Source organism: Mus pahari, unplaced genomic scaffold (genome assembly GCF_900095145.1).
Source record: "Mus pahari unplaced genomic scaffold, PAHARI_EIJ_v1.1 scaffold_12369_1, whole genome shotgun sequence".
NCBI classification, from domain to species: domain Eukaryota; kingdom Metazoa; phylum Chordata; class Mammalia; order Rodentia; family Muridae; genus Mus; species Mus pahari.
Genome location: NW_018392961.1, coordinates 1,771 through 14,622, shown reverse-complemented (window position 1 = coordinate 14,622; position 12,852 = coordinate 1,771). Strand labels below are relative to the sequence as shown.

Sequence of the window (12,852 nt, the reverse complement as noted above, 5' to 3'; positions counted from 1 at the left end):
CAGAGGCCATGGAGGGATGTTCTTTACTGGCTTGCTTTCCCTGACTTGCTCAGCCTGCTCTTTTATAGAATCCAAGACAACCATCCCAGAGATGGTCCCACCCACAAGGGGCCCTTCCCCCTTGATCACTAATTGAGAAAATGCCCCACAGCTGGATCTCATGGAGGCATTTCCCCAACTAAAGCTCCTTTCTCTCTGATAACTCCAGCTGTGTCAAGTTGACACAAAACTAGGCAGTACAGAACCAGAGCTGCCTGCTTGCTAGACAAGCATTCTTCCATCTGAGCCACATCCACAGTCCCTCGCTCAGTTCCTTAGGCATATGAGGATACTTCATTGTTTTTATTTTCATAGTAATGATGAATAACGTTCAGCATCTGTTCAGGGGTGTGAATGCATGTCTGTGCACAGGTATACGTGGGGACCAGAAGACAACCTCAGGTATCGTCCCTTGGAACCCAGCTCTATGTGTTTGCACACATAGACTGTGTGTTGTTCTAGTACCATTTGTTGAAAAGACACTCCTTCGTGTACATTCCCACCTATTTGCTATAGATTGTAAATGTGCTAGGTGGATATAGGTTAAGATTTTCATGTTTTCTGAATGATATCTATTCTGCATCTGATATCTGGTGAGGGTCCTCCTTTCTATGTTTTTGTCTTAGAGTTAAAATTCTTGGACATCATAATTTTGTTAGCCTTCCTTTGGATGGTTTTGCATATCCATTTTTTGGTGTTTTTTCAGTACTGAACACTACGTCTGGTACAGTGGGAAAGCTACACAAGCACTGAGCCATAAACCAGCCCTCTTTTTCTTTTTCATTCATATATATTTCAAAAGTTATATCTTCATTTATTTATCATGTATGACTGTCCTGTGCATCACATGCGTGCATGGTGCCCAGTGAGGCCAGTAGAAGGTTTCAGTTGCCATTAAACTGGAAGTGCAAGTGGTTGTGAGCCATCCGATATAAATGCTGGTAACTAAACTCAGATCCTCTGCAAGGTCAGCAGATACTCTTAACCCCTGTGGTGCACGCCACTGTCGTTGAAGACGGCCATGTGTATGCTGGGAGATTAACCCAGATTCTCGGGAGGAACATCCAGAGCTCCTAACCACTCAGCCATCTCTGCAGCCCCACTTTTTCTTTGAGACAAGGTTTCACTAAGGAGCCCAGGCTTGCCTTGACTTCACTATGTTTGTAGGCAGACTCTAAATTTGAAATCCTCCTGCCTCAGCCGCTGAAGTAGCTGGTATCCCAGGTCTATGCCACTGGACCCAGCTACCTGACTATATTTACTGCTGTATTATGCCAGAAGTGTATCCTTTACCATAATACTTTTATGATAATAGCATCACAAATGCTGTCCTGCATTCTGCCTGGTATCACAGAAGTAGAGGTACCAGTAATTCTTTTAACATTTATGGGTATGTGTGTGCCTGAGTGTATGTAGGAGCACCACATGTGTACCCTGCCTGCAGAGTCCATAAGAGGATGTCAGATCCCCTGAAGCTAAAGTTATACACAGCTAGGATACCCCTAGTGTAGATGGTGCAAACCAAATATGGGTCTTCTGCAAGAGCAACAAATGCTCTTAATTGCTGAGCCATCGCCCCACCCCTATCAGTAATTCTTTTTTTTTTTCTTTTTTTTTATTTATTATTTTCTTTATTTACATTTCAAATGCTATCCCGAAAGTTTCCTATACCCCTTCCCCCCACCTCTGCTCCCCTACCCACCCACTCCCACTACTTGGCCCAGGCCTTGCCTTGTGCTGGGTCATATAAAGTTTGCAAGACCAAGGGGCCTCTCTTCCCAGTGATGGCCGATTAGGCCATCTTCTGCTACATATGCAGCTAGGGACACAAACTCAGGGGGTACTGGTTAGTTCATATTGTTGTTCCACCTACAGGGTTGCAGCCCCCTTCAGGTCCTTGGGTACTTTCTCTAGCTCCTCCATTGGGGACCCTGTGTTCCATCCAATAGCTGGCTGTGAGCATCCACTTCTGTGTTTGCCAGGCACGGGCATAGCCTCACAAGAGGCCGCTATATCAGGGTCCCTTCAGCAGAATCTTGCTGGCATGAGCATTAGTATCTAGGTTTGGTGGCTGATGATGGGATGGACTCCCGAATGGGGTAGTCTCTGGATAGTCCATCCTTTCATCTTAGCTCTAAATTTTGACTCTGTACCTATATCCTTTCATGAGTATTTTGTTCCTTATTCTAAGGAGGAATGAAGTATCCACCCAATGGTCATCCTTCTTGGTTTTCTTCTGTTTTGCATAATGTATCTTGGGTATTCTAAGTTTCTGGGCTAATATCCGCTTATCAGTGAGTGCATATCTAGTGACTTCTTTTGTGATTGGGTTACCTCACTAAGGATGATATCCTTCAGATACATCCATTTGTGAAAGAATTTCATAAATTCATTGTTTTTAATAGCTGAGTAGTACTCCATTGTGTAAATGTACCACAGTTTCTGTATCCATTCCTCTATTGAGGGACATCTGGGTTCTTTCCAGCTTCTGGCTATTATAAATAAGGCTGCTATGAACATAGTGGAGCATGTGTCCTTATTACCAGTTGGAAGATCTTCTGGGTATATGCCCAGAAGAGGTATTGTTGGGTCCTCCGGTAGTACTATGTCCAATTTTCCCTATCAGTAATTCTTTAGAGTAATAAATCTCACCTTGTTGTTTTCCAAGTGGTGTAGCAATGGTTCTCAGCCTGTGGGTGGAGACCTGTTTGGGAGTTCAATGACTAGTTGACAGGGGTTACCCAAGACCTTAGGAAAACAGATATATACATTGTAATTCATAATTACAGAATGAAATTATAGTTGGAGGTCACCAAAACCATGAGAAACTGTATGGAATGGTTTCATCATTGAGACCATTGAAAAACCACTGTGTTGTTTTAGTGATCCTTTCAGTGGGACGAGAGTTAAAATGAGACCATACTGAAAAGCTCCTTGCCCTTATTTATCACACACAATGAACAGTGTAGTATGTGATGAGTTAGTGACTACAAGTATGTGTGGAGATGGGGACTGTGTGGAAGCCAGATACTGACATCAAGTATCTTCCTCAGTTACTTTCTACCTGATTGTTGGCACAGGATCTCTCAGTAAACCTGGAGCTCAGCAAATGTGGCTAAACAAAGCTGGCTGGCAGGCTTCAGGGATCCTCCTGTGTCTGCCTTCCCAGTGCTGGGATTGCAGGGCTGGGCCCTCACACTCTGCTTCCTTTTTTCCCCTAACATATATTCTATCCCAACCACAGTTTCCTCTAGTTCCTCTTCTCCCAGTCCCCCTCACGTACACTGCCCTGTCCCCTAGATCCACTTCTACTTCATTTCCCTTCAAAATAAGAGCCAGCCTCCCAGGGATGTTGGTTGAACACCGCAAAGTAAATTACAGTAAGCCTGGGCACAAACCCTCATATCAAAGCTGGATGAGGCAACCCAGTAGGAAGAAAAGGGTTTCAAGTACAGGCAGGGGAGTTAGACACACCCGCCACTTCTGCTGTTAGAGGGTCCCAGAAAAATCAACAAGCTACACAACCATAACATCTATGCAGAGGACCTAGTGCAGATCATGCAGGCTCTGCGGTTGTCATTTACGTCTCTGTGAGCCCTGCTTAGTTGATTCTGTGCGATGTGTTCTCATGGTGTCCTTGACCCCTCTGGCCCTTCTTCCCCTTCTGCGGGGTTCTCCTGACTTTGCCTAGTGTTTGGCTGTGGGTCTCTACATCTGCTCCTCTCTGTTGGTGGACATTGCCTCTGATGATAATCAAGCTAGGCACTGATCTACGAATATAGCAGAAAAAATCATTTCATTAACTTCTTTTTTTGCCAGTTGTGTTTGGTCACATATTTGATCTCTGGGCTGAGCAGCCTCTGGTTCCTGGCCATCAACATAGTCCCAGGCATGGGCTCCCTCTCATGGCCTCCAGTTGTACCAGTCATTGGTTGGCCACTCCTACAAGTTCTGCATCATCATTACCCCAGGACATCTTGCAGACAAGACATATAGTAGGTTGAAGGTTCTGTGGCTGCACACCCTGCTTGTTACAAAAATGCTGAGGATGCTGCTTATGTCCGTACACTAGTGCAGCAAACACTTTACCAGCTGTACCATTTCCCCAGCCCTTTGACCCACTCCTCTACCCCCCACCTTTTTTTTTTACATTGTGCTTAATAACTCAGTTGCTTGCCTGATTTTTCCACAGATCCCATCTGTTTCTTACTCCTAGTATTCACCTCTCTGAAGACGCATCGTTCTTCCTTAAGACACAATGGCATCATTCTTTTCTGATTTTGGCCTTATGTGGTACTTGGAAGAGCTAAACAAGAAAGAATTCATGAAGTTTAAGGAATTCTTCAAACAGGAGATTTTGCAGTTGAGGCTGAAACAGATTTCTTGGACCGAAGTGAAGAAGGCATCTCGTGAAGACCTTGCCAACTTACTGTTAAAACATTATGAAGAGAAGCAATCCTGGGATATGACCTTCAAAATCTTCCAGAAGATGAATAGGAAGGATCTCATNGAGAGGGCAGGAAGAGAGATTGCTGGTGAGTTGGTCAACGCTGCTTTACAGTGGGTGAGGATCACGTCATAGTTTTGATAACTGTTCTTCATGCCCATCTACCCTAGGGCCATTGGGTGTCATGGGATATTTTTCTGCTTGAGAAAGGAGGCAGCTTCATGTAGACACATTAGGTCTAGTCTGTGTATCAAATGTATGAGGGTAGCATGCCCTAACCTATTCAGTTGAACTTCCACCCAGGGCATTAATAATGTTCCCCTGGATCTAAACTGGAGCCTTAACTCTATAGTGAAATGGTAGCACTGAGGATTTAGGGCAGCAGCAACAGAAGACACCTGCAATAAATCCTATTTATAAGGTCTAGGAAGATGGCTTTGTCTGCTTGCTATGTAAACATGACAGTCTGACTTTGGATCTCAGCAACCACAAAAACAAGGCATGGTAGCAAGTGGCCAGTCGGTTTGGCAAGTTTTAGGCCAACTTAAAAAAATTTTTCAAAAAATGAGATGGAGGGCCTGGAGAGATGACTCGGTGTTTAAGAACACCTGCTCTTACAGAGGACCTTGGCTCTGTTTCCAGAACCTACCTTGTGCTACACAACAATCTGTGACTCCAGTTTCAGGGTATACAGTGCCGCCTTCTATCCAATGAGGGCACTGCACAGAACTGGTGTGCATGCATGCATGCAAACGAAAGCACCCATTCACCCAAATTACAAACAAATCTTTTTTAAAAGCAGAGAGTATTTGAAGAGGATACCAATGTCAACCTGTACCCATCCCCCATTCACCCTCCCACATATATATCACATATGTATTTGAAACAGCTATGTAATACAGTGTGAAACAAGATTTCTCAGTCTTTGTTGTGACTCTGGCTGTTTTGATTTTAACAAGTAAAACCTTATATCAAAAAATCCGGGCTGGTGAGATGGCTCAGTGGGTAAGAGCACCCGACTGCTCTTCTGAAGGTCCGGAGTTCAAATCCCAGTAACCACATGGTGGCTTACAACCACCCATAACAAGATCTGACTCCCTCTTCTGGAGTGTCTGAAGACAACTACAGTGTACTTACATATAATAAATAAATAAATCTTTAAAAAAATAATCCATGCTTCATGAACACTGTAATCTTAAGAGTCACACATAGCTTTATCCTGCTATAAGATATTATGGATGCTTTAAGGTTCCATTCATTTCTTTGTCCCTGAGGTTCCATGATAAGCCTGGATGTTGGTTTTTTTCCCTAAGCCCAGCCTTCTCCGGATTCACTAGTTGTCTTAGATCGGCAACTATATGATATTCGTTACTCTTCAGTCTATTTTGGTGTAAAGATTGTCTCTGTGCTGTTCTTTATATCCCACCTTCTCCTGAGATTCTAGTTGCACATATGTAAATCTTTAATTCATGATCAAAATACATAAGAACAGTTAGAAATTATATTATGTATATGTGAGAGTATATATATTATATATATACACACATATGTATACATACATGTATATATGTATATATACATGTGTGTGTGTGTGTGTGTGTGTGTGTGTGTGTATGCCCCATGTATGGACAGTGCCCTTGAAAGCTAGAGAAATGGACATCAGATCTTCTGATACTGGACCTACAAAATGTGGATGCTTGGAACTGAACCCAGGTCCTCTTGGTACTTTTAACTACTTAACCACTTAGCTCTCTTGAGCCATGTATGTATATCTCCATACAACGACTTGTATATAGCTCTTTTTCTTTTCAAAAAGTCTGTACTTTACTCTGACTTTTGTTTCTAACTGTCCTTAGACCCTTCATTCCCTGTCCAGCTATTCCTTTTATTATTTTATTGGGGGACTTCCCCCCCCCTCCGGGTACCCTTCTCACCCTGGCACTTCAAGCCTCTGCAAGGTTAGGTGTTTCCTCTTCCATTAAGGCCAGACAAGGAAGCCCAGCTAGAAGAGCATATCCCACAAACAGACAAAGGCTCTTGGGATAGTCCCCACTTCAGTTGTTCAAGACCCCATGCAGACCAAGCTGCACATCTGCTACATATGTGCAGGAGACCTAGATCAATTGCATGTATGCTCTTTGGTTAGTGGTTCAGACTCTGAGAGCCCCAGGAGTCCAGGTAGGTTGACTCTTTTGGTCATCCTGTGGAGTTGTTATCCCCTTTGGGACCCACAATCCTTCCTCCAATTCTTCTATAAGAGTCCCTGTGTTCCATCCACTGTTTGGCTGTGGGTGTCTGTATCTGTCTGAGTTAGCTTCTAGGTGGAACCTCTCAGAGGAAATCCTCTGCAGACATAACAGAGTATCATTAATAGTGTTATGGATCGGTGCTTGCCCATGGGATGTGTCTTAAGTTTGGCCAGTTACTAGTTGGCCATTCCCTCAGTCTCTGCTCCCTCCCCCATGCCTGCATTACCTGTTGTATTAGTTTGGGTTTCACTGCTGTGATCAGAAACCACGACCAAGACAACTCTTATAAGGATAACATTTAATTGGGGCTGGCTTACAGGCTCAGAGTTTCAGTCCATTATCATCAGGGCAGGAATATGGCAACAACCAAGCAGACATGGGGCTGGAGGAGCTGAGAGTTCCAACTCTTGTTCCAAAGGCAGCTAGTAGAAGACCCACTTCCAGGCAGCTAGGACAAGGGTATTAAGGCCCATCCACAGTAACACCCCTACTCCAACAAGGCTACACTTCCAAATTGTGCCACTATGAGGGCCAAGAATATACAAACCATCATACCTGTAGATAAGCTAAATTTTGCGTTAAAAGTTTTGTGGGTGGGTTGGTGTCTCTATTGCTCCACTGAGGTTCCTGTGTGGNTATAGGAGGTGGCCTATATTCAGGTTCCACTTCCCCAGTGTAGTGAGTCACAACTAAGATCACCCCCATTGATTCTTGGGCATCTTCCTTGTCCCAGGCCATGTCTCATCCTGGAGATGCCCCCCCCACCTCCTCACTTCCATCAGTTGCAGATTTCCATTCATTTTCATGGCCATATGGCCATCTCTCTTGTCCTCCCCCCCCCCACCTGGTCCTGAATTCCCCATTTCCTTCCCCATCTCCCTTCCCTCCAGTTCGCTCCCTCCATCTGCCTCTCATGACTATTTTATTCTTCCTTCTAAGTGAAACTCAAGCTTCCATGCTCAGGCATTCCTTCTTGTTTAGCTTTTTTGGTTCTGTGGAGTGTACCATGGTACCTGTATTTTATCCACTTTTAAGTGAGTACATACAATGTTGCCCTTTGGGAACTGGACTGTCTCACTCAGCATGATATTCTCAAGATCCACCCATTTGCCTGAGTAATTTATGATGTGTTAGTTGTTAATAGCTAAATAGTATTCCATTGTGTAGATGTACCACATTTTCTGTGTCCATTCTTCAGTTGCAGGACAGCTAGGTTGTTTCTAGTTTCTGGCTATTATGAATTCTCTTCCTGTTGGAGAGTTAGGGGTCAGCCCGTTCCCAGACAAGAACCCAAGAAAGCACTGCAGTTAGACATGCTTGAGTCTGAAATAGAGAAAAGGGACAACCCTACTTCAAGTGCTAGCTTCTGAAATAGCACGTGACAGTTTAACAGTATAGCATTCATGACACACAGAGAAATGTAACTGTGCTCCAGGGCCAGTGAAAAATCTTCTCATGTTAACTAGCGTTGTTCTGGGCCCACAGCTTACAAACTTCTAAAAACACACATCATAAGGGGGCTGAAGAAATGACTCAGTGACTGGGAGCATATCCCACTTTTTCAGAAGATCTGAGTGTCTGTCTATCTGGGGCAGTGCCAGGCTGTAGGGATGCACAGAGACACCACTTCCGGGGGTGGGAAAGCCAGAGCTGGTTCGGGGGTCCGCAGGCTTGCAACAAGGCCACAGGGTTTTCATACTCTTGGATATCCTGGCGCCACTGGAAGTCTCAGAAGAGCAGAGAATGGAGTCGGGCCAAAGGGCTGAGGACATCATCTAGCCCAGGACAGGGTTGGGGGACGTAATGGGGAGCTCAAGCTTATCCCACCAGTGGGGTGATTGTCCTTAGCTTGGCAGAGGCAGGGTTGGTAGCAGTTGTGACTGGGAGCACAGAGAGGCCTTCTACGGGAGAATTAAGTTGTGGCTCTGTAGTCAAATGACTTCTTCATGGCTCCCCACTGCAGATCTTGATGAAAGAGACACTCCATGGTTCTAATCAGTTTATTGGTTGTTCACGGTGGAAAATGGATGCATAAAGTGCCATACCCACTTGTCAGGGTAGACCTGAGATTAAATGCCTTTTGCAGGGAGGAATGTCTGGGAAGGGAGGCTTATTGGCTAAGTCCTCTGGGCCTCTAGGTGCCTCATTAGCATGAAGAACTCTTCCTACAAGATGATAGGACACATTTCTTTTATATAAGGAGTGTGGCCCATGTTCCAAGTCAGGAGTCTGCCATGGGGCAGGGAATCACCTGTCTTAGGTGTGTGCCCACCGAGTCTCTGGGCCTCAACCCTCTCTACCTTGCCAAACTTCCTAGCATGGCTTTACTGTCCAACATGTGAGTTCAATCCCCAGCACCTCTGGGGGTGGGAGGGCTGCTCATGGACTGTTGTAAATCCAGCTAAGGGAGAAGGGAGTAGATTGAACACTTCTGACCTCCACAGGAGTCCACTAACATACACATAGTTAAAAACAAATACTTTTAAAGAATACATTCTCAGAATGAAAACATGTAGGTCAGACTCTATGTGGGTGAACGTTGAACTTAATTGATGTTGTGGATGTTTTTCCCTTGTGCTCACTGACTCAGGACACTCCAAGTTCTATCAAGCTCACTTGAAGAAGAGGCTGACCCATGATTATGCCAGAAAGTTTAACATCAAAGATCAAGATTCCCTTAAGCAGAAATTTACCCAGGATGACTGTGATCATTTTGAGAACCTTCTTGTATCAAAGGCGACTGGAAAGAAGCCACACATGGTGTTCCTGCAAGGAGCGGCGGGAATTGGCAAGTCACTGATGTTGACAAAGTTAATGATTGCCTGGTCAGAAGGCGTGGTGTTTCAGAACAAATTCTCCTACATCTTCTACTTCTGCTGTCAAGATGTGAAGACGTTGAAGAGAGCAAGCCTGGCAGAATTGATCTCCAAAGAGTGGCCCAGCCCCTCAGCTCCCATAGAGGAGATCNTANCCCAACCNGAGAAACTCTTATTTGTCATCGACAGCTTGGAAGTGATGGAATGTGATATGTCCGAACGGGAGTCGGAGCTGTGTGATAGCTGCACGGAGAGGCAGCCGGTGGCTGTACTGCTGAGCAGTTTGCTCAGGAGGAAGATGCTCCCTGAATCCTCTCTCCTCATCTCTGCTACCCCAGAGGCTTTTGAGAAAATGGAGGACAGGGTTGAGTGCACAAATGTGAAAATAGTAACAGGATTCAATGAGAGCAATATTAAGTTGTATTTCCGCAGCTTGTTCCAAGATAAGACCAAAACCCAGGAAATCTTCAGTTTGGTGAAAGAAAACCAGCAGCTGTTCACTGTCTGTCAGGTCCCTGTGCTCTGCTGGATGGTGGCTGCCTGTCTGAAAAAAGAGATAGAGAAGGGAAGAGACCCAGTCTCCGTCTGCCGACGTACCACCTCCCTGTATACCACTCACATCTACAATTTGTTCATTCCCCAAAGTGCCCATTCTCCAAGTAAGAAAAGCCAAGACCAGCTGCAGGGCTTGTGTTCTCTGGCCGCTGAGGGCATGTGGGCTGACACATTTGTGTTTAATGAGGAGGCTCTCAGGAGAAATGGGATCATGGACGCTGACATCCCCACACTGCTGGATATAAGGATCCTTGAAAAGAGCAAGGAATCTGAAAAATCTTACGTTTTCCTCCACCCNTCTATCCAGGAGGTCTGTGCAGCCATCTTTTATCTGCTAAAGAGCCACNTGGACCACCCTAGCCAGGATGTTAAAAGTATAGAGATGGTCATGTTTACATTTCTAAAGAAAGTCAAAGTACAGTGGATTTTTTGGGGCTCTTTCATCTTTGGCCTTTTACATGAATCAGAACAAAAAAAGCTAGAGGTGTTTTTTGGCCTGCAGTTGTCCCAGGAAATAAAGCATCAGTTGTATCAGTGCCTGGACACCATAAGTGGCAATGAAGAGCTTCAAGAGCAGATAGATGGCATGAAGTTATTTTACTGTCTGTTTGAGATGGACGATGAAGTCGTCTTAGTACAAGCAATGAAGTGTATGGAACAGATTAACTTTGTGGCTAAGGATTATTCTGATGTTATTGTTGCTGCCCACTGCTTAAAACACTGTTCGACACTGAAGAAACTATCCTTCTCAACCCAAAATATTCTGAGTGAAGGTCAAGAACACAACTATACGTGAGTCCATTCACTTACCTTTCCTTTCTGTCCCCTTTTTCAGAATCTGTCCCTGCGTATTGGTGATTTATACAGGCAGATTCAAAACTCACCCATCCTAACTAATAGCCAGTGGTGGGCCTACAAACCGCACACACACAAACAACAGCAAAAACAAACTCAACAGGTTGTGTGTGTGCGCGTGTGTATGCGTGTACATAAACATGTACATATAAAACAATAAAAAAGGTTGTAAAGGGGAGCCTCAACAGGCAGGGGGGATTTTATTTATTCTGCAGGGATACTAAACAGCCTGCTATGACAGCTGTTTTTGTTTTTCTCTTTTCGAGGTAAGATGCTTCATCTTTTAGTAGTGTTAGTTGAGCCAGGATACCATTGAAAAGTAGGTTATTTGTTTTTTTTTTTTTTTATTATTATTCCAGAGAGTACTCTAAGCTATCGGTTTTATAGACTGCATAATTTTTGACAAGAATGCTGTTTGAAGCAAGCTGGTATGATTAATTTTTGCTCATTAACTTGATCCTCACTCTGCATGAAAGAATATTGTGGTATTTCTCATTCTAAGCTCTATGAGGTTTATGTTAAGCTGCAATGTATTTGGTGAAGTTGAAGAATGAAAAGCTCCAGGTCATGGGGTGGAAGGGCAGAATTTCTGTGTGCTTAAGTGCCAGTGTAGCATAATCATAGAAGATATATAAATGGAAATATTGGCATATGGTTTTTGATGTTGGTATCTTAATACTTTATAATATCAATTTTTTTCCTAGAAAGAAGTCTTTATATACAATTATTATTCATATTGTTTATAGAATGCACTGGAAAAATTCAGTACCAAAAATAAAATTTCCTAAACTCAAACTACAAACTTCTTGTGTTTGTAGGTTTTTAACTAAATGATTACACTGGTATTTTAGTATCTGTCTGAATAAAACGAGTAGTAAAAAAAAAAAAAAAAGGAAAAAAAGGTTGTCACCTTGAGAGTGCACCACAAGGACAGGAGAGGGAAAGGGATATAATTCTATTTCAATTAAACATTTTTAAAAATAAATTTAAAAACAAAGTAGAGCTTTTAAGGGGACAAATAACAAATTCACCTTTTTGGTCAACAGCTTCCATTTATTTTAAGATTCATTTTTATTTTATGTGTATGTGGCTGCATGTTCCTATGCACACATGTGGAGATGGCCTCAGTGGATCCGAGCCCCTGGAACTATAGCTAACTGCCAGATGTGGGTTCTGGGATCCAAATTCTTATTCTCTGAAGAAACATGAATGCTCTTAACACTGAACTGTCTCCAGTCCAACAGGCTCCATTTTGAGCCCTGGATTGACTCTTTGAAAGATATACTATTTGATCTTATTAATATTTATTTTTTCATGATTGTTCTGAGACAGGATCTCACTATGTAGCTGTGGCAAGTCTGGAACTCTAATATCCACCTGCCTGTCTGCAGAGTCCTGGAATTAAAGGCATGTGCCTCCATGCCTGAGTATATTTCTTAATTATTAGTTGTACATGTAAATGGAGTAGCGGTATTGCATCGGTTCATGTGTACAGGGTCCCAGGAAGTAGTTCAGTTCTCAGAGTATTGTCTGCTATACTGCACATGTCCAGGATTTGTTCCCCAACAAACTGATTCCTGCAAGTTGTCCTCTGACCCACACACACGTGATATGGCACACACGCACAGTAAGAAATGTGACAAGGCAAATTTGATTATCCTGCTAGACATGAGAAAAGTAGGCAGAGAGTCACATATTTTATCCGAGATACAACTGAGTAAGCAGTGGCATCTGAAATTTGACCAGGAGATCCTTGCTCAGCTTTTGACTCGGGGACTCTGAAACCCTGCCTCGTGTTTCATTCTAAAACTACCAAGGTTAACTGTAAGGCAGGATTTCTCAAGTTCAACACTGCCAAGCGCTCTACGTTTGTTGCCTGTTCCCTGGACTT

The 12,852-nt window shown here is 43.6% G+C and overlaps 1 protein-coding gene across 1 annotated transcript in view; it reads left to right on the top strand.

The window, feature by feature from the left end:
* Window positions 1-12,376, top strand: part of LOC110315272 (NACHT, LRR and PYD domains-containing protein 4C-like) — a 16,356-nt gene extending 3,980 nt beyond the window's left edge. The window contains exons 2-4 of the mRNA XM_021189362.1: window positions 4,232-4,574; window positions 9,326-10,898; window positions 12,294-12,376. Of these exons, the coding sequence (XP_021045021.1) occupies window positions 4,298-4,574; window positions 9,326-10,898; window positions 12,294-12,366 (1,923 nt within the window). The 5' untranslated portion in view covers window positions 4,232-4,297 and the 3' untranslated portion in view covers window positions 12,367-12,376. The remainder of the gene's footprint in view (window positions 1-4,231; window positions 4,575-9,325; window positions 10,899-12,293) is intronic.
* The last annotated feature ends 476 nt before the right edge of the window (window positions 12,377-12,852 follow it).